Genomic DNA, 25,976 nt, shown 5'->3' with positions numbered 1-25,976 from the left:
CTTCTAATGGGAGTTAATGCTTCTTTTATGAGCACTGTATAAACAAATTAAAGAATCTTAGAATTGATTCTTGTATTAATGGAGTGGGAAATCTTAGCTACGCCCCTGCTGGCTGAAGTCTGTGGATAACTCAGCTGGTTGCCTTTGATATGAGGAAATAGGATTGGTTCAGCAATGCACGCATGATGTGTGAATTTGAGGAGAGGAAACGCCATTTGTACCTCATTGCGCACGGTGCTGACTCCTGATCCAGGTTTCCTGTAAATGCAGTTTTGGTTCACAATCTGCCCTGCGCAGAGAGAGAGAGAGAGAGAGAGAGAGAGAGAGCGAGAGGAAGGGAGAGAGAGGAAGGGAGAGAGAGAGAGAGAGAGAGAGAGAGAGAGAGAGCGCTCCTCCTCCTCTTCTGTCTCTTCCCACCACTCATCCCGAAAAAAGCCAAGGTAAGACGGTCCTCACGGCGGAGTTCTGTCATGTCACCCTTCGCATAATGGAAACTGAATTAAAACAGCTGTTGGTACGTCCGTCACCGGCACTTTTACGCGTTCGTATCAGCGTCCATCTGATGTGATTCCCCTCATCGCCGAATAACTTCTTCTTTCCTGCAATGTTTTTTCTTTTTTCATTTCCAGACAGAAATAACCAAAGCTACGACTTGTAACTGAACTGCACAGGAAAGAAGGTCGTGTTTCTTTTGGATGGAGAGTTTCGAATCGGTGAGTTGTGTCCAAATCAACTGTGTTCAACACGAAGCTGCTAATATCATATTGTTGTTGTATTTTTTCTAGTTATTAACCTGTACCGCCTTTGCTTTCTTTTCCCTCCTCCGTACACGGATTAGGCAGCCAATTTGCCTTTAAAAAGGATTCAAAATGCTTGCTCAGAATTGGGATAGTCGCGCTTTTGATCGGAAAATCAAACTAGTTTCATTAATCTTCTGCACAATAACGATGCGTGTGCTGTTCTACTTGGAACTCAACAGGTTTTGAATTTCCTGCATCCCTCTATGTAAAAACAAAGAGTTCTCTATAAAAAAAAAAAGACGCATAATTGAGTCTGTAATGCTGTTGCTTTTCATGCTTGCCTTCAGTTTTGAACCTGTAAGACGCAGTGAACTGTGGTTCTGAGAAAGCTGCTTCTTAACAGTAACTCAATAGAGGGGGAAGTGAGGAATATAGCCTTGAAGTTATTATAAGGAACATGATGCTTATAGGAAATACACTATGTCCCTGTAATCACATTAAAGCTCACTACATCAGACAGAAATGCATTTTATATAGTGTACCGTAAAGGTTTCTCACCCAAGTGTAAATCCTGTTACCGTTAAAGATGCTCTCAGCTATCTGAGCTGATCTGCCTTTTTAGAATAAGAGTTGTACAGTTCATTTTGTCATCCAACTTTTTTTTGCCCCCCCCCCCCCATCCCCACCCACCCCCCCATCCCCACCCACCCCCCCATAGCCTGGACATTAAATTACCTCCTCCTTTTTTTCTGTTTTATCACGATCTCACTCCTGTGCTTCCTGTCCTTATGAACTCCCTCCCTCTCTTCCCTTTCAGATGGTGAATGAGCTGAAGTCAAGCTGGTTGTGAAGGTGCTGGACTTGTTCCCCCCTACGCCCCAAGCCGGACACAGCATGGCGGCGGGAGTAGCGGCATGGCTTCCCTTTGCCCGGGCGGCAGCGATCGGCTGGATGCCCGTGGCCAATTTGCCCATGCCCGTGGCGCCCACTGAAAAGAACAAGAGGCAGGATGAGCTGATCATTCTTAATGTCAGTGGACGTCGATTCCAGACCTGGAGGAACACGCTGGACCGCTACCCAGACACACTGCTGGGCAGCTCAGAGAAGGAGTTCTTCTACAATGAGGAGACCAAAGAGTACTTCTTCGACCGGGACCCTGATGTGTTCCGAAGCGTGCTCAACTTCTACCGCACAGGCAAGCTCCACTATCCACGCTACGAGTGCATCTCCTCTTACGATGAGGAGCTGGCTTTCTTTGGCATTGTCCCAGAGATCATTGGTGACTGCTGCTACGAAGAGTACAAGGACAGGAAGAGGGAGAATGCAGAGCGACTGATGGATGACCAGGAGGACAACAAGGATGCTAAGCTGCCCAACATGACCTTCAGGGAGACCATGTGGCGGGCTTTCGAGAACCCTCACACTTCCACCATGGCCCTTGTCTTCTACTATGTTACTGGCTTCTTCATTGCCGTCTCTGTCATCACCAACGTGGTAGAGACGGTGCCCTGTGGCTCGGCGCCCAACCAGAAAGAAGTGCCATGTGGCGAGCGCTACACCGTGGCCTTTTTCTGCATGGACACGGCCTGTGTCATGATCTTCACCGTGGAGTACCTGATGCGCTTGTTTGCTGCGCCCAGCCGCTACCGCTTCATGAGATCCGTCATGAGCATCATCGATGTGGTGGCCATCTTGCCCTACTACATCGGCCTGGTGATGACTGACAATGAGGACGTGAGCGGCGCTTTCGTGACCCTCCGTGTTTTCCGTGTGTTCCGTATCTTTAAGTTCTCCCGTCACTCACAGGGCCTGCGCATCCTGGGCTACACGCTGAAGAGCTGTGCCTCGGAGCTGGGCTTCTTGCTCTTCTCCCTCACTATGGCCATAATTATCTTTGCTACCGTCATGTTCTACGCAGAGAAGGGTTCAAGCTCCAGCAAATTCACCAGCATCCCAGCCTCCTTCTGGTACACCATCGTTACTATGACAACGCTCGGGTAAGAGCAGAGCAGACACCTCTTTTATCTGGTTGTGTGTGCTGTGTGTGCGAGTGCAAGCTTGTGTATGTGTGTGCAAATTTGTTTGTATATGCCTATTTGCAGTTGGGTCTGTTGTGTGAGTAAATGTTTGACTGTGATTTCGCTTGAAATGTGTGTCTGACTTCATGGCCCAAAAACCTACAACTGCTTGAGGAGTCAGTGCCAGTCTTTCCAAGATATCCTTTACAAACTTTACGCATAATGATTAGAAACGACAGAGAAAGGGCACTTTTCAGTACTGTCCCCACTGTGTTTTCACTGACGGTATTCTTCTGGGGGAAGAGCAGCCATCAAGATGTTCTCTCTCAGTAATGACTGTGCCATTGCTCGTCCTTTATACATCACCGATAAGAGGGAGAGAGAGAGTGAGATGTAGAGAAAAGGGGAAAGTTGAAAGCATCCTAGTGAAACAAAACATTAGATAGGAAATGGAGAAATAGATTATACCATTACTTCCCTCCCTAACTTGCCCTGTGGTTAGCAGCAATGCACTTTCAGAATGAACTGAAACGGTGACTTCGCATGTTGAGAGCCTTCCTTCTCCACTCTTTGTAAGTTATTAGTTGCTGGCCTTGAATTGCCTTGTGGTACAAAGGCTCTAATGCAGCACACCAGAATGTTCTCTATTTTAAGAGGTGAGCCACTGGTTCAGTTATTAGCATTTAGGTAACGGGCTGAGAAAATTATTGTTATTAATACACAATTTTAAAAGGCATACATGTTTCTTTTATATGCTGAATGCCTAATTAACCTGGTGCTGTTGTATCTTTTTTACAAAGTTAAGTGGCTTTGATTGAGTTTTTCACAATAAACATGGGGAGAATTTTGACACATTGATTTATTTTACCCGCTGGCCTGTTTTTCTACTTTTTTATGTAATCATGTTTTCATTTTATGGCAGCGGGGGGAACCGCACATCCGTCATTAATTTCACAGTGTACACACCACACATACACACAGAGTTATGCGATGCGGCACTATTAGGCCTAATGGTAAAGTGTTTTATGAGTGTCCCCTGTTGTGGATGTGTGAGTCAGACTGAAAGGCTGACAAATTGCAGCATCCTGCTAAATGTCAGAGTCATGGTGGCCATAAATGGCTCTGAGCTCATTGCAGTGACACACTTGGCACCCTGTCATTGTACCCTGCCATTCACAACCTGCCCAGAAGATCTGGTGGTGTGCTGATATTTGATTCTGGATCGGTTGTTTGGTCTGCAGACAGACAAATAGCCACTGAACTGTGGAAGACACAACGACATCCTCTGCTCTGTTGTTTGTTAATTTTCTTGACATGCCGCAGCTTGTGTTGCTTTTCCATCTGGGGCCCGTACTCTCTCACTGTACCTGTCCTTGTCCCACCTGAGAGCTAAAGAAGTCTCCTGTTGCATTTACAGTAGAACTGTAAACGCAACAGGAACTTAGACTTTCATTGCTTAATCTTTGAGACAAGCATATGCTCCTGGCAGGATCAACCAGGTAGCCCAGACGGGACAAGCGTGCGGTGCACGCCCGAGCATAGAGCTGCATGGCGGCGCCCGGTCGGGACCGGGGCCATGAAGCGTGGCTGTGCTGGGGTGAACGGACAGACGGTGTGGCTTGGAGAAATGACTGAGTCGTCCGGAGAGTAGAACTGAAATGCGTGCATGTATTTGTGTGTGTGTGTTTGTGTGTTAGGAGAGGGGTAGTTGTTGAGCTTGGCCTCATCAATAACGCAGGGGCCAGAAGTGGGTGTCAGAGTGACTAATGATGTGGCGCACTGCATTTGCTGACTAATGTAAACCTGCCTGACATTCTGGTCTCTGCTCACAGTTTACATCATAAACACACACACACACACACACACACACACACACATATATATATATATATATATATATATATATATATATATATATATATATATACATATATATATATATATACACACACACACACAACAGGATGGTTTTCCCAACAATTCAGTGTGAAGTAAGGAGATGTTTTGTTACCAGCCCTGTTTTCATGTGAATGATTTAGCTATTCAAATTAAGGCTTCTAACTTTTGAGTTAAAGTTGTTGATCAGATTATGGGCATATTGTTATATGCAGATGATGTAGTTGTGCTTGAATTTGCAGTGCTTGAGTATGCTGAACACTGTCGAGGAATAGTGCTAGAAATTAGAGACTAGTAGTAAATCGAGACCAAACACAGAGACTACATTTCAGGAGAAAATCATTGAAGAGAAGTTCAGCCATTTTTAATTCTGGTCCAATAGTGCTGTCATATCCTGACCAGTATAAATATCTTGGTTTGACAGAAGTAGTATGTTCCATATGTTTAGAGAAACATGGTCTGTTGATATTTGGTATAAACCAAAACTATGAACTTATTGTCTTCTACAGAATCGATACAGTGTGGAACTTCATGTGAAGTGTAATAGAAACATGCAGGAACATTACCATTAGTCTCAGAGACTGTGAGGTTTAATGCTACTCCAGAGAAGGACAGACTTTTTTTGCTGTGTAATTTAGGTGAAGTTGAGAATTAGGTTTATTTTGTGCTGTGCTGTCCTGTATGCAATGATATAAGGGAGGTACTTTTCAGTAAAATGTCCTCCATTTATGTTGATTTCTTTTGGTTGGGCCATCGTGAAAAAACTTTTTCTTTGCAGAATGTCTTTGTCAGGCTTTGGATAGAAGGCAACATATTTTGTTTGAGAACTGAGCAGTAGAATAGTGCATGTTTTGGATGTATTGCTGAAGTGCTAGTTAGTATATTGATGTCTTGTAAACCTATGAGGGTTGGGTTCACTTGTCTGCAAGACATGAAAATAAAGAAATCAATCAATAATATATATATATATATATATATATATATATATATATATATATATATATATATATATATATATATATATACTCGTATCTGCATGCACAGCTGCACTAGAAAACTATCCCATTGTCTCATCTGCTCATCTACTTAAGTATCATGAAAGCCACTTCCCACAGACAATTTTTGCCTTCACTTCTTCTCCTTCCATCTAGGTGCCTCAGGGCTGATAGTTGCGCTCTGGAGTGTCTCCTTTTTGTTCTTTTCAGAGAGACACTCATATCATCTGCACTCTCATGTTTAATTTACTTCTACCTTGTGAGCTTTCGTCCCTGTGCTTCTGCTAAGAAATACTGTTTGTCTGTGTTTTGACTATTTTTTTGTATGTATCGTAGTGCAAGGACACACTGAAACAACGGTGCCTTACCTGTGGCACTCAGTGCATGGCTTTTTGCCTGCTGTGGCTTTTTGAGTGTTTTGTTTATCTGACAATAATCCGGCCTCAATCAGAATCCATAATCCCCCTTCAACAATGGGCAACGAAATACCAGGTGAATAGCTTTTTGAAGTGCAGCTCTGCTCCTTCTGCCTGAAAATGCACGTTTATTTAATGACAACCTTATATCAGACAAAAAGAGAAAGGGAAGAGTGGGACAAAATGAGAAAAGACACAATCAGGCACTGTTTTTTTGTGCGTGACTTTTCAATTATATCAAAGCAGACCGCTGCAGGACAAAATTACAGGGGACCGACTTTGGTATAAACTAGCTTTAACACAAACAAGATAAGACTCTAAAATCCTCAAACGCACACAGAAAAGGGCTGGTCCTTATTATCAACTGGACAAAAAGAGGTTTAACCAACTACCATCCTGAGCCCTGCACTCACTCTGCAGCCTGGCTAAAAAGCTTATCTGAAATCTGGCAAATGAGGCACGCATGCAGGCAGGCAAGCAGGCAAGCACACAGTGGTGAGGCTTTAACTAAATCAGAGACATTTAGGCAATAGGACCTGTGAGGGATTTTGTTCTCCAGGTTGTTAAACAAATTGATTTTGACCTTTGTGTGATAATAACTTTGAACATTTGTCATAGTCTGTTTGGTTGAACCTGTGTTATGAACTGGAGGACGCAGAGTGTATCTGTGTGTTTGTGCAAGACAGGCAGCAACTGCTAAAGCTCAGCTTGTCATTACGGCTTTATCCAGACTTCATGTAGCTCACATCTTTATTCACACTGTGAAACAGACAAACGGAGCCTAGGTGAGCACTTGCAGTCCTCTGCCAAGGCCAATGCTCTGTCTTTCAATTTTAAACAAAGTATTCCAGATCTGCTCCAAAATTTAATGAATTCTTGCTTTGGCCGTGCTCCACTTCCCTACAATGTTTCATGAAATTCATCAGGCTAGTTTTTGTGTAATCTTACCGACAGTCAAGCATACAGATGGATGAATAGGCAGCACTGAAAATATAACTCTGTTTGCAAGAAAATGTAATTGTTCTAGTGTGATTGCACCACAGGAGATAGGTCGGTAACTTTATATAATTTGTTTCATCTTTAATTTATGTCCTTAGTCATAGTGATTGTTTTAGATAGTATTCTGTTTATGTTAAGCTGTAGGGCTTATGTTTTATTCAGTCTAACATGTTCTTACAATTGAACTGATAAGTACAATATGAAATTTTTAGTACACTATAAAAATCCAGAAAAGAGGCAATTAAAAATTCAACATTTGTGTCTTAAGTTTTGGATATTTTGGTTCTAGCAAAGAGTCAGTAAGTTGAATATTTTATGTTATAAATGACTTCACAGTGTTTTTTTTTTTGTCCACAGTGACAATATGCTCATTTAAATACTAATTCAATCACATAAGAGTGTGATGCTCTCCCGCCTTTATCTTATCAAACTTTTTCACTGCCTGCACCACTTGGGAAAGTCATTTTCTCCACATAGATAACAGAATGGGCATTATCTAATCAACAGAAGGTGATAAATTGCTAGTTTTATTGTGTATTTAACTATAATTATTTTCTTCTTAAAATGCCCCTTAGCTGATTTTCAGGTCTTATTTTATCTAATGAAGGGGGACGTGTGAAAATCTGCTGTTTTGATTCCCACTGGTGCTTTGAATCTCTGGAGCTTATCCCACAGATCTCTCTCAGCTGTTTGCCTCATGTAATAGAAATGGGGTTCCAGGTGTTGTAGAAATCGCTTCCCACTTGCTGTCATCAGCCGGCTGGTGAGACTATGACAGACAGAAGTAGCCAAGCCAGGACGAGTGCCATAGTAAGATACTGTAGATTGCGCATGTACTGTTAGTGGAATCAGACGCTGATATTTACACTGTTAGCCTGTGATGTGGTTAAAGATCTTTGAATATCTGCCCACATCTCGAGTTTGATCTGGAATTAATGTGCTTTGGATGTTGTGCTCATTGATGGCTGTTTCCTGGAGTTGGAGAAATGGTTGATTAGTACTTAGTGGCCTGGATACCAGATTTGTCTATCTTCATGCAGATGGGCGACAAGGGAGGGAAAAACTAAATAAAGTGTCTTTTTAAAGTTTTGTTCCCATCATGTGCCTCCAGAACAGCTTCAGTGCTCTTTAGTATTACTTTATCAAGTCTCTGGAACCCTGCTGGAGGGATGAACATCATTCTTCCAAAAGACAGTCCATTTGGTGTTTTGAGGATAGTGGTGAAGAGCGCTACTAAAGATATTGTGTTCAGTTTGGGTTCAAATATGATGATTTCTCCTGCCATAGCATATAAATGACATAATTCTACTGATTAACAATAATCCTCATGTAATATTAGTGAGGACTTTGTCATTCCATCCAATTAGAAATGATTCCTCATAGGATAAAGGTGATCACTTGGAGCAACTTTGCATTGATTTTGTGGTGACCCTTCACTCAGAGCAGACAAATGAACTCAAACCATACCAGCAAAATGCCCCCCACAGCATAAAAGAGCCAGTGGATCCCCTCACTGGAGGGGTCAATGGTTCAGCTTTTTGCTTTAATTTGTCAGTTTGCTCGCCACACATCAGTGAAAACACTGACGGGAAATTAGCACTCAGTTCACGGCAAATCAACAAAAATATCATCCGACATACACAGTTTCTGCCTGATTGAACAAAATGAAGCCTAATGATCAGTCGCATTATCAGGTTGAGGCCGTAATTGGCTTTTCCTCACTCGTGTTTTATGTGTTTTTGTTTCATGTATAATGAAAATTGTGTTTGTTGTCTTTTTGCTATAATTGTGTTGTGCCTCAGCTTTACGATTTGCATTTTCAGGGCCATTGTTGTGTTTTAGCAAAGCTTTTGCATGTTTAAATTCAGGAAACCTTCCAAATTTGCATAATAGAGTTTAATTTAATGTTGTTTTTTTTTGCTGAGGTCCATTTTATTTGCATTTTTTGTCTTGTAATCAAATTACATGACAGTGGTTTGATACAGTGAACAGTGTTTTTTTGCTGGATCAAAAAACAAATAGTTCTAGTTCTATTTGGGAAAACAACAGCAAAAAAAAAAAACATGTCAAATTTACTCTGTACATCTTGTCATCCTTGTGGACTTGTCAGGCTGTTTCAATTGATGAAGCATGAATAAATGCTGCAGTGTTTGGTTCTGTTGTAGTCATTAGCATAGCTATGCCTGTGTGATTAATATCCTTATCAAAGACTAGCTCCTTTTGATCAGCACGCCTCGAGGATCAATGTGCTGCTCTCTGTCTCCCAGACAACCACATGAGACCTCTGAAGCATTATAGTTTGCTGTGGTGCAGCTGTCTCATGTGTATGTGGTGGATGTATATGGAAGGAGGGGAGGTGGCGGAGACTCTGGACATTGGGTGCCAGCTTTTGTTTGTTCGTGCCAATAAATATGGGTGTGAGGCCTTGTTTGTGTGCATTTATAAACTAAGCGTGTGCCTCCGTGATCTTTCACGTGTCATTGTCACCGAGCTCTGATTTATAGGGCATTTATTTTGGAGCCAACGGCTTGTGCAAAACAATGATCAATGCAGATGAGCGAGTATTGATTTGGGCAGCAGAGAGAAATGTGGCAGCCATCGTCAGTGCTACTAATTAGAATGGTTGACGAGAGTATGACTGAAAGACGGCACCCTAAGTGTGATGTCACAGACCCTTTGTTTCGGATTTATGAGAGCAGTTAAGGAAGTAATTTGTCCGCAGTGATTTAGGTCCAGGTCTTTTTGTAACCTTTTCTTTTTCAGGTCAAGATCAGTGGTGAGCTGATGTGCACTCGGTGACTTTTCAGAATTTGCATAATGACAGGATATCATTAGGGCAAAATGTGAATATGCAGCAGGGGTTTAGAGTGTAAATAATTCATGCTTTTATACCATGGCTACTTGAAACTGACATGTCAGAAAAATGGGATGAGACCATTCAGCTTTCTGGCTGTGTAGATTAGATCAAATTCAACTTTTTTTTCATGGCACAGAGTACAGTTATTAAGACAACGAAATGCAGTTGAGCATTTCACCAGAAGTGCAGAAGCGGCAGTAAAGTGCATTATATACGGTATCAGTATACAGACGATGTTGCAAGGATATAGAATCTATCTGCATAAACGTATGTTAAAAAGCACACAGTCTTCTCTGTATGTACAGTGAGTTCACTCCAGTGCATACACCGAACCAAATCAAGTTGTTTTTTTTTATCCCTTCAGTATCTTAATGTCTTAATTCAATCAAGATTAATTATTCATAAAAATACTAGAAGTGATTACCATGGATTTTCGAGGGATTTATTCATGGGCATGATATATGAGGAGATATTTCAGGCAACATTTACATTTAAATACACAGTGTTTGACAGGCACTAGTATCTGGAGCTGTACTCCTCAGTATAATCCAGACAGCTTCATCGCTTCAAAGCAATCGGATCATCCCAGAGTAAAGTGCAAAGATGTCTTATGAACTAATCATCTCAGACTAATTGTATAAATAACACATAGCAGCCAGCAGTGTGTCTTTACAGTTAAATAATTTCAAATGCACAATTAACTTTGAAGTGCTTGTTAGTTTCATTAGCGACCCACACTACAGCGGCAAAAACCACTATTTATCACAGTAGGTAAAACAAAGCACGAAGCAGGTAATTAGCACTCAGTTTACACTTGCCATTAACATACAATCTGTGTCTGGATATCCTGTATGGATAAGGAAAGACACAAACACCAGATGTTAATGCTAAGATCCAGTCCCAGCAACAAGTCCAAGTTGAGGTATTAGCTCCTTCTCTTCACCTATGGATGAATAGAGCACATTAACATTAATGGACAGAAGGTCATGGGTCACAGATTTAATTTCCTTGCAGTATTCTCCAGAGGCTTTATCTGTGATCATTGCACACTGTCGTATTTCTAACACTAGTGAACTTCTTCTTTTTTTTCCAATAGTAAACAGTCAGTAAAGCTATGGCAGAATTGGCTTTTGGCAGGAATCCAGCTAAGTCTGCAAACTTTAAATAACTGGCAACTGGAAAGACTTACAGTTATTATATCAGGGATTGTCATGAATAATGGATTAATTACTTCTCCTTACATGCCCTGACAGTGTTGAATTGTAGACTTCCAATTTTTTCTCTTGTTCCTGACAAGAATAAAAGCCAAAATTCAGTCTGTAATCTTTACTTCTTGTTGACTTGAAAGCAAAAATGGCATGAATACATTTAAAAGCTTCGGTTACATCAGCAGTCACCTTTGGCCTTTGGATTGGTTCGATGCAACACTGACCTCAATTTGAACTCACTGATATCGAAATAATTAAATGGAGACACACAAACATGTATCAGAGAGCTCTGGCTAAACTTTGACCCACCAGCTGTTATTCTCCCTCAGTTTGTGTGTCCTCATGCTCCCTCCTTTCTACCTCAGGCGGCCTTTCAGACTAAAGGGACTCATGGACACAATGCGCTCTGTGTTGCTGCCTCTCACCCGACTCTCTGACCCCTTTTCCCTTTCCACTGATAATCAAGAAGAAGCAGCAAAAAACACATATCTCAAAATAGACATGCATCCATTTTCACCCCTCTCATCCCAGTCCCCATCGCCCCACCTGGTGTTGCTCTTGGGACGGCGTCATCGGTCAGCATGTATGTTTGCTCCCAACTGAATATTGACACTTGGATGAAATTTGTTGCATGCATTCATTGGTTCTACTGTAAATGATGGATCTCATTGACTGGATACCCCATTTGCATCACACAAAATCCTCAAATAAAGTCAGTAAATTCCTCTCACAGAAGTGCAACTTTCTGAAAGAATAACACCTGCCTTATTTCTCAATATTACAGTACAACTATACACCAGCTCACATTGAATGTTGCATCACCGCCTCAAAACAGGAATATAACAGTTTGAAAGCTGACAATGTACAACCAAATGTCAAGTTTTTCTTTTTCCCTACCAGTTGGTATGGATCAAAGAATACTGTCCTCTACGTGTCCTCTTTCATCCATGTAGTTGCTTTGTTTTCTGGTATCTTGTGATCATTTTTACAGTCGATCAGCTTCTCGACTTTTCTCCTTTCATTCCTTCTTCTCTTTTACCACTTCTCTCTCATTCTGTAACCCTGTCTCTAAATTCTTTTTCTTGTTTTCCTCTGAACTGATGTGTATCGGTTAAGCTGTGTGTGTGCGCATGCCAACACTGAAAGAATATTTCCAGTGTCTTTGGTGTGTTTCTTCCCTATCGTGAAGATGTGCTGTGTGTGTTTAGCATGTTCTGTCCTGCAACTCGGTGTACCTTACTCTAACAATTACGTGCGTCCACATTTAGCTTTACATCCATGGCTGCTGAATTGTGATTGCACTGGGCTTGTTATAAAGGCAGGGTAAAAATCAAAAGTCATTTTCCAGGTCTGTGCTTCCTAAGTACACAGCAATAACTCACAGTATTGTCATGTTTCTGCCCATGCTAGTGAATGTAAGCTACAACTGCCTCAATTACCGAGAGGGACACTGCGTCCACTGTAATGTACCGGAGCATGGAGGAAGAAATACACACTGAGTGTTTAACCCTGTGGGGTCTTTTCAGTCACTATTTATTATGGCATGAGACATTCAGGATATATATTCAAACAGCTCAGGTTTGTGCTGGAAAATATCAATTACTTTCATGTACCTTATAAACAGTAATGGGAAAAAATGGACCCTGCAGGGTTAAATTTAGCGTCTCAACCTCAGTAAATAACAGAACAGTGTGAAATGGTAAATAGCCATTTTAGAGTTGTTCGCTTCTGAGTCCTCTAGAGACTCCTTTAGTGTGATGACAACAGTTGCAACTAGACAAGCCCTCAGTAGATGGCAGAACCACGCCATCTACTGGCTGCCACTGTGCAGCCCCTACCGTCACACATGTAGCTTTCAATTTTGATCATCCTACATATATCCCTTCCTACTTGATCTGCTGACCTCTAACTCCACAACTGAGCAGGGGACCTTAGACTGATCTTCAGTGCCAAGTTTGATTATCCTGACTTCAGCACTTGCAGAGATATCTGACCGGACATACCCACCCACATACATACATACATACATACTTACCCAGCCAGCCAGCCACATACCGAAGCGAATGCAGTATTCAAGATAAGATATGTCCAAAGACCTGAGTGAAATTCAGACTAAATCACAAATTTCATCAGCGTCAGCTATTTGAATCAAGATGTTGTTTATACATAATATTTTAGATAGCTTAATGCAGATTGGGCTTTCTTGTTTTATATGAATGATACTGGAATACAACCACATTTATGTTTGAATGAGAGCCCTGCATGCTCGATTGCAAGCAGGAGCTTTAACATTTTACAATACATACATATACTAAAGGTCTGCAGCCCTGCCAGTAGCTTTGTGGTACTCTACTTGAGCCTAATGCTAACTTCAGCATGGTGACATTTAATAATCACTAGATAAAAAAGGTAGTGTCTACAGATACGGACCCATACCCGTAGCCTGTGGCCTACGGATACGGCACTTTCCGTTTGCCAGACAGATACGGACCCATACGCGAGTCTCGCGAGTCAAGAATCTGCTAACCACTGCAAACTGTTGAAAGGTAAGCAAAGGTTAAGGTTAGGGTTAGTGTTAGGGTCAGGTTTAGGGTCCGTACCTGTAGTACCGATGCTACGGGTCCGTACCTCCAGCGTCTACTGGGAGTCACGTGACCAGATCTCACGTATCTGATTGGCAAATGGAAAGTACAGGTCCGTACCTCTAGCAACTACCATAAAAAAAAGCACAGCCAAGCCTGATGGGAATATAATTATTTTTGCAGATATTTGTTAACAAAACCAATTTTTTTCTGAATGAACCCAATGATGATGTGCAAAAAATAATGTCCATACATGTAATAAGTGTCAATTTGATTTTTTATTCACATTTTCAACTGGCCGGCTGACTACAAAACCTACAGTGTAGCTGCCACACTGCTAGCAAGATTTTTTTTTAGTCGCAATGACTGAACTGGTATAGTGTAAGCAGCTTCCAAAGATGTTGAATCCATGGGCTTCTGTATCCTTTTCTCATTCTTGATTGATTTAAAGTCTGTATTTTTTTTTTACAGCATATGAAAATTGATCCAAGAACCTCGAAAGAAATCAGCAAACTCCCAGTAAACTGCATATGAAGAATAAATAAGACTAGTGTATATACATCAAAAAGAAGCAATGTGCAAGTTAGCGGGGTTGTTACCTGCTGCTTGTATTTTAGTGTTTGAGGTCACATAAGTCAATGCTGTTCCCCAGTCTGCCTCACAAAATCTGAAATGATTCCTTTCAGCTCGGCTGGATCCTCGCTCAGGCTCCCCTTTCTTGTTGTGGGTATGTATTTTATTTCTCTTTTCATGCAGAGATCTGGATGGTTGCCCATTTTTTGAAAAGCGATATCGAGCGCCAAGCCTTTCAAGCTTTTGCAAAAACGCATTTACCTGGCCACCTGTCAGCCAGGGGGGGAGGGAGAGGTTTTGTTGTTGCCCAATGTGACTGTGAAGGGTAATTTACAGGGAGGGTCTTTCAGTAGGGTATTTCAAGCATGTACTTTGTTTTACCAGCCCCTTTCATCATTGACGTGCCATGCATGCAAATGGCGCCCTGTCATAGGACACTGTGTCCTGGCTAACTTAATCTTGACTAACTGGACAAAAGTGATTGGAGTGATGCTCAAGGTATTGAAGCAAGAAAAGTGTACGTCAGACGTGTGAACATTTCATTATAGAAGCTGTCTCTCGCTCACTTTCTCCCTTCCTCCTTCCCTCCCTGTCTCTCTTTCACTGTCTGTCACAGCTGATTGCCTTCAGCTATGGTCCTTCCAAGCCTACTACACTTGTGCCCACTCCAATTCAATTACCAGCAGGCTCTCAGTGAGGAGCCTGAAAATGAGTCGGTGATTATCAGTTTCCAGGGTGTTTAGCAGCATCCTGGACAGCTGATGGCTGCTGCCCACACCAAGCCCTGAAACTCTTCTAATCATTTCCTGCAACATTCAGCCTTTTGTTTGTGATGTGAGAGGGATGGACTTGTTTGTGCAAACTCCTGTTTAGACTTTTTGCCAGTTTTTAGCCGTGCTGCTAGCGACGCTGCTCTAGTGATTGCCGTGGCTTTGGTCCAAGCTGAAATACTCATTTGATGGATTCCCATTCATGGTTTATGGTTCCCAGAGGATGAGTTGCGATCACTTTGTTGATCCCTTAACTTTTCATATTGCTCAAAAACTACAGAAGTCATCACATCCCAGTCAGCCTCAGCTCCTTTGACATATTTATTGCCAATTAATAAATAGAGAAGCTGAATTGAGATGATGAACATGGTAAACACTGCTCCTGCCTGACATCAGGTTAGCAAACAAGGCACCGATTGTGCACCAGAATCTGCTGAAGTAATTCCAAAAATAACACGAGATTGCAATGCTAATTTGTATTTTTCTTTTATCTACTTTTAAGAAATAAATCACTGCCTCAGAGTGCATCCACTTTCAAACTCCTGCACGGTTTCATTTCACTGCATTGTATAAATAAGGGCTGATTTAAGAGCCCAATTACACCATCAGTTAGTACAGCATTGTCGCTGGCGTTTTATTGGAGTGGCCCTTGATTTAGTTGTCTGTGAGCAAACACCTGAATGTAAACAATTATGGATTAGACAGTATTGTGTCCACTGGGCAGACACACTCATCACTGAGTGGATAATGGTGGCCGAGTTGAATGTGAGTGATAGTTCTCCATATATGTAGGCCACGTTATAGAAATAAATCGCCTCTCATTTCCCTGTAGAGAATGTGATAAACGTGGTCTGAATGACTCTGAATAATCTTCCCACATTCGCAGCCAGGCTTTTGAACAGGTAGACATCATTGTTCCATTTCTTTTTTGAGCTCTCACTCTTGCACTGACATATATGCATTCGCTGACACACACACACACACACACACACACACACACACACACACACACACACACACACACACACACACAGTCTTTCTCTCTCTCTCTGTGTCTTCCCGTGTCTATGTCTTTCTGGTCGTACTGTAATTCATAAACTGTGTTCTGTGCTGATTATCCAGGGTGACAAAAGCAATTGTTCTGCTACACTAAATCTGTGGGGATTAATGCTTGTCTCTGGAGCTGTTCCCTCTGCTTTAGTGTATGTGTCGTCAATGTGTCTGTGTGGTGTGTGTAAGTTGTCTTCTCTCGCCTCCCCTCCACCCTGTCAGGCTTCACTGAGGATGATCTTACTGGATTTCTTGTCATGACATTTGATTTGGTGCAGTTCATTAAAAAAACTGTGTATTTGTTTTCTCTACCCCGTGTTGTCATTCTCATGTCATGGATGCAGGATGTGCCCTTCACATAAAATCAAGTGTTTTTTTTTCTTTCATCCAGATGTCTTTGGGGGATTACTCATGCTGAGGGATTAATTCTAGCATGTACCATCTAACAGCACCAAGTGCTACGAAGAGCATAAAAGTCAAGTCATGGACTAACACCATTAATAGATTTCAGTAAGCCTTTTTCCCCTCAAAGGTTGACTGGTGGCAATATTAATTCAATTTCCAAAACCCTCTTGTGAGTAACCCCGTCTTCTACCTCTGTGATCTGTGAGAAGCAAGGCCATGGTCCACTGCCGCTCAATAAGAAGTCTCCTCGAAGGATTTTCATGAGCCTCATTTCACAGGAGACAATCTGCATTATGTTTTAATCTTATTAGCATTGAATTAACACCACATCAATGACCTGTTCAAAATGGAGAGCTTCTGAGTCCATCCGCTTCCCAGCTATGATATACAAAGCAGATTTAGAATCACTTCCAAGGAAAAGGAATCATGGAAGCTATCATTTACTGTGAGTAACACGTCACGCTGAATGCGCTAAAGGAAACCACTTTTAGGAGGAGATGGCCTGTAACCTTGGTATCGAATGCAAGAACAATACACTTCAATCTTACACATGAGGGACAACTGAACATGTGCAACGTGAGTAAATTGATTTTGTTTCTCTGCGGAGGCTTCGTTGATAGGACATAACCTCAGCATGCAGCCAGATGCAGGGTGTAATATAGGAGAGGTTTATCCTTCATATTGAATGCTGTTAAATACACATAGCATGGGCCATTAGAGTGTGAGGAAAAGGTGCACAACATTCACTCTCTGATCAAAAGTAATTTGTACATAAAGGAGACATATTTGTTGAAGGACACATGATGTCATAGTTTGAATTAAACCACCTGATGTTTCATTGAGAATCAAATCTGCTAAAGTGTCTGCTCACAAAATTAAAACCTAATTTTAGCTTCTTCATCCTGGTATCTTTTAAAAAATAATGTGCCATAAATCATTTCAGTTTAGATGTCATTTGTAAAGATGAATAACAAAAAAATGTAATTTTCGTGTTGAAACGCAGAGAATCGCAATTGGCTGTGTTATCTTAAATCCTATCTTGCTTTATCGGTCAGCTCTCTTATCTCTGTCCCTTCTCTTTTTTAACACATTGCGCCTCATCTCTTTTACTCTCTCCACTGCTTTCTCTCTCTGCCTCTCATTTTTTTTCTTTCCTCTCTGCCTACAAAGTAATATCGATATTGTGGAAGAGATTCTTTTGATTTCATTTTTTCAAAAGCGGGCTACCTTCTTATCAAGTTGTGCATTGCAGGGCCTTATAGTTCATGAGAAGCTTGCATATACTCTGTACTCTTCTTTTTATTTATTTAATTTTTTGCTTTTTTTTCCCTCCCCCTCTCTGTAACACACACACAATGACTTTGAACCTGCAGTGCTGCAGTGTACAGGCATCCACTCAAACTGGGCTTTATTACAATTAAGTTGTCGGGGTTTGTGCTCCATGCTCAATAGCCTTTGGCGTGTGCAGACGCACAGCAGGGGAATCTCATCTCCCCAGCATGTTTGTGAGGTGAAAGAGGAAGTTATCTGCAGCTCATTATTAATATTACAAAAGCAAACGACGAGGAGGAGTGGGATGAAGCATAAGGACAAATAAAGCCCATTGGTTTGATCTTCACTTCTGTGAAACGCATAACACACAAATACATGGGAACAACTGGTGTGCAACCTAATCGCATTTCACAGAGGGTTGTCACATTTCAGAGAGAATGCTTGGTAATGAGTGGAAAAACACTCAGCAGAGGCTGTGCTGCAATAAAGTTAATATAGAAATTTCCCTCTGCTGCTCTGGTAGAATGAAAATTAAGTGTATGTCTTAATGAAGGGTCTCACTACTAATAACACAGTAGGGAAAGGAAATAGTACGCCTATGGTAACTTTGAACCTCTGTTAGACTTTAAGGCAGTTTAAGTGGTACGACAGGCAGATTTTATTATTCTGTAGGTCAATGCAAAAAGAATTTAATATACGAAAAGCTGAATTTAGTCAGTCACTGCCAAACTGTGACAAGATGATAACTAGATTTATCTGTCTGAGGCTATTAAGGGACTGCTGGACCGAACACGGGTCATGTGACCAATGGAAAAAGTCCAACTACTACTGCTGCTACCCCTACTACTGCAGCCATTATGACCTTTAGCTTACTAAAAACATAAATAATGCAGGGCTTTACCATTAATCGGACAAATTAAATAATCGACCCAGGATCGCTCAAGTCTGATAAATGACTTCCTTTACTTGTGCAGTCAGACTACGTTTACCACCCCGGAGCTGCCTCACCTTCAACAACGAGTCAAAGTCTGTAATTGTAGCAAACAACCAGTCATTGTCAATTCACAGACTACCATTACTGTGCACACGCCCACACAGATGCTGCACACCTCCTAGCTGGCAGGTTTAACCATGACTTACAGAGCCTGATACAGCACTGCCATTGAAAAAGTCCCCTGTGGGCCAAAAAGTATTTTCCCTACAATCAAACATATATTATAAAAGCGACATCTGGAAAGTTGTTGACTGGACACCTTAAACTTATTTACTGAAGTATCAAGAGATAATATTATTTATTTTTCATTTTGGCCCCAGTTAAACAGAGGACTTAACCAATGATGTTAATGTGAAAATTCCACTCCTGGACCAGAGTATAGATTTTGCAAAAAGAAAAAAAAAAAACACTGAAAAGAGCTGGCTTAAAGCAAAGTGTTACTCCTAATGTATTTAACACTCATTAAATATTGTCACAAAAGCAAATGTAATCCTCATATTGATATTGGGTGATATCGTCCAGCCCTAAAGTAACTGAATACAGTAGATGTAATAGATTCTGCTATCTGTGGACTTGAACTTCTAACAACAGACCAGCTATAAAATCTACCAGCAGACTGTTTTATCCAACTCATCTTTATCTTTCTATGCTTGAATTGGTCGCCTAAAAAGTTTGATCCATTTCTCATCAGAAGGAAATTTTGAGTCAAGTAACACACTATAAATATAAATTATTAAATTAGGAATAAACATCGAGTATAAACATCCTTTGCCGTGGTTTGTTTCATGCAGATTGCGTAGCTTCTTGAAATTTGAGGGGGGAAAAAAACTCTAAAAATTGCAGTAGAAGTTGAAAAGAACATGCAACTATTCAGTTTCTGCATTTATAAAAACACAAACCTTAGTGTCTTCTCACTGCATGACAAAAAATAAATATTCCATCATCCCTTTATTTACAGTCCGTGCAACACTCTGTCTCCCTCTTCTGTGACAGACACTTTGCATTCTAAGTGAGTCGTCTGCATGACTTAAACGCCATCGCTGTCCTGGGGGATTTATCTGCGTAATCCAGGTTCCTATCCACTCACATTACCAATGTGCCTAATCAGTGTTGGATGGTGATGATAGCGCCGGCCTAATGGGGGGATATAGATCAGGCGTCGGGTGATGGATGTTGTGGTCAAGTGCTCTGGATCATAATGAATGTTCTCAGGCCAGGTGGAGCAGGTTGGCAGCAGGTGGCTGCGAGTGGAGCAACAGCTTTCCAATAGTTCCCCTTAACTGGGCACACTGTGACCAGACACAGCTCTGGATGCTGCCCCTACCACATGTCCACAAGCTCCACTCTATTCAAGATTTGACAGACTACATGTGCTTCTAACCCAAACGCTCCAAAGTATACTGTCAAGTAATAAGACCATGTGGGGCCTGGCTGAGAGACAAAAGACAAGGATGGATGCCGAATCCTGATTTCAAATGGGTTCCAAGGACCAGAGGATCGATAAATTCTGATGTTATCGGTTCTTTTATTGCAGCTGGAGACATTAGGACAGTCGATCTCACACATTTTATCTCACCAACTCTGTTTCTAATTTATCCATTATACATTTTCACTGTTCCCAATCCCAAGAGTTTTGTCTTTGTCACATACTGCAGCACACATACAGTCAGGTTCATAAATATTTGGACATTACACAAGCAGGGACTGAAGCCAGCAGCAGTAGATTCCTGGCAGACATTACCAGAGACGAAACCCAACATCTGGTGATGTCTATGGGTTCCATACTTCGGGCTGTCATTGACCGCAAAGAATTTGCAACCAAATGTTAAAAGTGACAATTCGATTTCTGAATAGGTGAGTTTGTCCAATTACTTATGGTCCCTTAAAAAGGTGGAGGGCACATATAAAATGTGTTGTAATTTGTACACCGTTTACCTGATTTGGATGTAAACACCCTCAAATTAAAGCTGAAAGTCTGCACTTTAAGCACATCTGGATTGTTTCTTTTCCAATCCATTGCGGTGGTGTACAGAGCCGAAATGTTGAAAATCGTGTCAACATCCAAATATTTATGGACCTGACTGCACACAGCCTGCTCTTAGTAACACTATTGGAGAAAAGTAAATGTTGAAAAATGTGGTTACACTGATTTTGGACCAGTTCTGACAATGCAACAGATCTGTATTTCATATAAGGACGAAAACTAGATCGATGTGTCAGAACATCCAGCAAAGGTCATCACATACAGGCATGGAACTGCACAGTCTTCTAGTGCTTTGCTCACCTTGAGCCGTGTTTATGTAGCAGCCCACACACACAGTGTTAACTAAGTTATATGGATTATTGATTACTAGTAACCGTTATCCAGCTGATTGTTTAGATACAGGTGTGTTTTTATAAATTCAACCTGAAACGGCCAGAGTTTCAGTTCCAGAGTGTTCATATCAGGCTAGATTTATTGATTCAGGTTCCTGCAGGCAAACTGTGTCTCGCCTTATTTTGCAGCTACCTGGATATTGCTGTTGGCATCAGAAGAAGAAGAACTCAAAAGTTTTCTAATAAGTAGAACTATCAATACCAGAAAAAAGCCCTGCCTATATTTGTTGATCTAAAAGTGAAGAATGAAAGGGAAAATGCAATTAATAAATACTAATTCTGATCTTAATTTGTTTTTGCTTTTATAAAAAAGAGCAATAAGAAGCCGTAAGAGTGCTGTTAAAGTACCAAATCGATAAGCAGCATCGGTTTGTTAAATTCTTAATGACACCAATCCCTACACATAACACAGCTCCAGAAGTGTGAAGACAATGTTCCCATGTTGGTTGTTCTCTCACTGTACCGTAGGGGAGCTGTGACTTTTCAACACATGCAGATGAGGCCTGTGCTGCTATAATTAGCAGAGGCTGGATTGTTGAATTGCATTTCAACTTTGCCTTCTTTGTTACTCGTTTCTCTGGTATTTGCAAATAGCTTCCACTTTCCTCCCAGCATTTGAAAATGTTGGTCTTGTTTTCTTGCTTTGCAGTTCATCATTAGTGAGTCAGACCAATGTGCCCTTGTGTTTAAAAAAAGAAAAAAGAGGAGGCAAAGTGTGTTGAGAAACCAATACTCGCCTAGATGAGGGTAAGGGTGCAGTTCATTGGCTGTCAAATCAGGAGAGAGATGCCGAAGCAGAGAGGCAAAAGATGGTCAGAGAGCAAACTAAAGTATTTAAAGGCGATCGAGCAGTGATAGAAAAGTGTGTGTGTGTGTGTGTGTGTGTGTGTGTGTGTGTGTCTTTGTGTGTGTCTTTGTGTGTGTGCTGTGTGTGTGTGTCATTTCCCTGTAGAGCAGCTCTTGCCCATAAATTTGGCCTGTGCTCCAGTCTCCAGCCGTGAGGTCATTGATGTGTGTTCTATACAGAAAGCATGCTGGGAAACGGTAACAGATTTGAGCCAGACCCCATGGACAAGCATACTGATACCCAGAACCTGGCCAAATGTTTTTAGAAATTCACAGATGGCTGCTGTTGAGGGTTTACCAATTCAAGTCTGTATACTGTAAGCGTATGTTTGTGTACATGTGTTTCTGTGCACGTGTGCATGTATTTATTCTATATGCACGTGTCTGCATACAAAGAAAGTAAAATGAGCAGAGTCAAAGTGGTATCTACTGCAGATTCCACAGGATTTTGGTCGTTTTAAAATAGGAAATAAAGCAGACTTTGAAGCTGAGACTCCACAGTGTGCAGAGGCGTGTTGGCCTAACTAGTCAAATTGTTTGCATGCCATCACAGACTATCAGATAGTCTGTGTTTGTCCTAAAATATCAGCTGATATTTGTGCTGCCTAACAGAAAAATGCTTCTTTTTGCTCTCGATTTTATTGCATTTCTTTGCATCTTCTTCTTTATTCTTAGTCAAAGTAAAACAGCTTGTAAATCATCACCTGTGTATGTTATTCTGTGACTGCAGCTATTGTTGTTCTAGTCCAAGATTTGGTTAGTGCTATTTTTAGTTTCCCTGGTCATGATTGCCCCCTAATCTTCATGTGTCCCCTGCGGGTGTGGAGACTAAATAGATGAACAAAACAAGACTGCAGTGATTATATTAGAAGACTGCAACTCAGCCAGAGCCCAGCTAGACCTGAGGCTGTTGACATAAGCAGTAGAGACCGAGGCCAATATTCTTATGCATACTGACAACTTACACTTAAAGTATAAATATTGCAACCTTTAATCACACTAGCAGCCTGGAATGGCAATGCTGGTCTATCAAGCAGTATCAAGGGCACTTTGACCAAGAGGAAACTATATTTATTTAGCTGAAAACCCACTGACAGATTTAAAAGCCTTGTTATCCATAGAAAATTGTCCAAATCACACAATTTACTGTAACTACAAACTGTAAAAACTGAAATTATCATCATTATTAACTTTACGAGGGTCATTGCACGACTCATCTGAATCATCTCTGATGTACCGTTTAGTTGAAAAACTTAACCAAAAGCTTAAAATCATGATATTTTCATTGGAATCCCTTTTTCAACATGTTTCATTTAAAAATCCTCCAATAATAAGTCATTTGCACCTATCAGATTCCGAAAAAAAGAGAAAAAAAAGACTATTTCATGCTTTTTAAAAAACATTTTTGTAACATAGATAAGCAAAGAAACTCAACTGTTTGTTATATTCATTTTTGAAATCTTTCTTCTTGTAGCCATGTGCTGTTTCCATAGAGACTGCAGTTAAAAAATGAGCTCACAGTGTGTAAAAAAAAAATGCTAGTTTTCCTCTGGAGCCATCATAAGGTCAAAATGTCATTATGTTCAACTGTGGTTCGTAATTACATACATGCAAAACTGCAACATTCACTTCATTGCCAGCCGTCCTTTATGTTCACATTGCGTACACTGTGATGCACAGCAAACATGTTAGGATTGTCAGTGTGAGCATGTTAGCACTGAGCTCAAAGTGCCGCTGTCTTTTTGTCCTGTTACTGATTTGAATATAAAAATTTGATCAGACATTAGTGGCAGTGCAGACTTCTACAGTACTCTTGTCTGAATAATTCTGTCACTGCCACTCACATTCAGTTTAGTTGTTTGTGCATGACCCCCTCCAGAGAATGATTCAAAAAGACAGAGACAGAAAGGGACAAGAAACGGTCTCCATCGGAGACAGATGCAATTATGATTAGAGCAAAGTCAGAGGACGGCACAATTCATCAGGCCATTTATGAGAGGATCATCAGATAAATGCTTTAGTAAGTGGAGACCAGTCACAGCACGGGGTGATTGATGTGATAGCCATATAATCCAATAAGTGGTTGTGGCCCCTGCAATGCAGCATTACAAACAAAGATGTATCGCACACCAGGAAGTCACATTTAGAAGTGTTTGGTAATTTGGCCACAGTAGATCTGACTTTCTCTGCACCATCACTCATATTAGAGTCGTACCTCTGAGCCTATTTATTGTGTTTAGGGTGGTGCTTGAGGAATTGTCTGTATCTGTTACTGTTGGGCTGTTTTGATATTGCTGCGCAATTGGGATTCATTGATTGATGTCACTTAATCCATGTCTGATGTGTGTGTGAATGTGAAGCTCGGCGTCTTTTCTTCCAAAGCCCAATCATTTTGGGATTAACTAGTGATTGAATGGCTTTATGAATATAATCCTGATTTGATTTCATCATGATAGGAATTTTTTTTCTTTCTGCTGTTTCCACTGCGCGCTCAATTTAATTTCGGCGCATTCAATTTGCTTGGTTTTATGGAGGCTTTCGGCACCTTTGCTGAAGGGGGGCTGGTGCCGGTGGATATTGGGGGCAATGGTTATCCTCAGTCACTCATCTGAAAAATGGACTGTTATGTGATTATAATTAATTACGTGAGTTGCAGTGGTTTTATCTACAGAGTTATTCAATTTAATGATAGCACACAAAGTAAAGATATCACTGCTGGGACTGGAATGTGAAAATACTGCGAATCAGGGTATCATAGTGTGCCAAAGTCTCTCTTACTCTGTGGTTTGAACACCTATTGGCATATATCACACATTCAGGCTAAAAATAGAAACCATCCACACTCTCATCATCAGCCCCTCCCTCTCTGCCACCTTCCCTGCCTCCTATTATCTCCCCTTTCTCAACACATCCCTCTCCTTCTGTCTCTTTCCCACCCCCGTCACAGTCGTACAACACAACGCTCGCATATGCCAGTGCAGAATATGTACATTGTGTATTCTAGCGGCCATTGGTTGGATGCGTGCGAGTTGAAAAACGCACTTGAAGATGAGGCGTGAGCGTTTTTTTAAGTGTCACATTTTTAAGCATGTCATCTGCTGCTCGACTGTTTGTGTTTCCGTGGTAACCCTAGGCTGTAAATGAGAATTATGCGTTGAGTATATAATTATAACACATGCACATATTCAGAGCTGCAGCAGCAGAGATTCCCACCTAAGAGGATCAGTGCTACAGTGTTAAGATCCTTCTCCTCCATTTTCTCTCTGTACTAATCCCAGTTTTGCTGCAAAAGTGTGTCTCCATCTGTTTTGTTGTCACTGGATGTCATTCTCCCTTGACTCACTCCCGCTTTCTCCCTCTTGTAACCGCAGCTGTATGTGTTTAATTACTGAGGCGACCTGATAAAATAGTGTTGCAAGAGTTGCTTTCTCTCTCTCTTTGTGCCACCCCTTTCCCCTTCCACGAGCAAAGACAAATCAATCAAACTATTCCTCATTCTGCACAGCACATTTGGTTAGTGCACAGTGACTCACTTTGTGTGCCCCCCCCCCCCTTGTCTACATCAGACACCTGTTGTGGCAGTAATTGTACAGTGCGACTGTTTATCACGATCAAGTTGTCATCCGTGTGACGGCGCCTTCGTGATCCACTGGCAGGAATCAGCTGTTCCCCCAAATAGCTTTTGACTTTCGCATGGTCAACTTGCCAGCTTTTGGGGGAGGTTCGGGCCGGTGCAAGCGTGAAACAAATTGGACATCCAGCTCTTGGCCCGCTGGTTCTGAGCTTCCAATTCGTTTTCTTTGTATCTTTGTCTTGTGCCTTCCTCTCCCCTCTGTCTTTATAAAGAAGTGTATGCGTGTGTTTATATGTGTGAATGCCTCCCCACAGGCTCCTCGCTGCTGATGATTGCACTGGCCATTTCCCTCTGAGGCTCTCCCTGGATGACAAATTCACACATCCGTTATCAGCCTCCTCTTTT

The 25,976-nt window shown here is 41.3% G+C and overlaps 1 protein-coding gene across 2 annotated transcripts in view; it reads left to right on the top strand.

The window, feature by feature from the left end:
- Window positions 1–349: 349 nt before the first annotated feature.
- The window catches only part of kcnd3 (potassium voltage-gated channel, Shal-related subfamily, member 3), a 114,274-nt gene continuing 88,647 nt past the window's right edge, over window positions 350–25,976 (top strand). Inside the window, exons 1-3 of one of the 2 annotated variants that reach the window (XM_051949159.1) lie at window positions 350–440; window positions 630–713; window positions 1,558–2,737. In XM_051949159.1, the coding sequence (XP_051805119.1) occupies window positions 1,635–2,737 (1,103 nt within the window). In that variant the 5' untranslated portion in view covers window positions 350–440; window positions 630–713; window positions 1,558–1,634. Of the gene's footprint in view, window positions 515–629; window positions 714–1,557; window positions 2,738–25,976 lie in introns of both variants that reach the window. The other variant, XM_051949158.1, reaches the window with a different exon arrangement.

The sequence above is a fragment of the Acanthochromis polyacanthus genome, chromosome 6, assembly GCF_021347895.1.
Source record: "Acanthochromis polyacanthus isolate Apoly-LR-REF ecotype Palm Island chromosome 6, KAUST_Apoly_ChrSc, whole genome shotgun sequence".
Lineage (NCBI taxonomy): Eukaryota > Metazoa > Chordata > Actinopteri > Pomacentridae > Acanthochromis > Acanthochromis polyacanthus.
The sequence above is the reverse complement of the archived record's forward strand: the minus strand, read 5'-3'. Positions and strand labels throughout refer to the sequence as shown.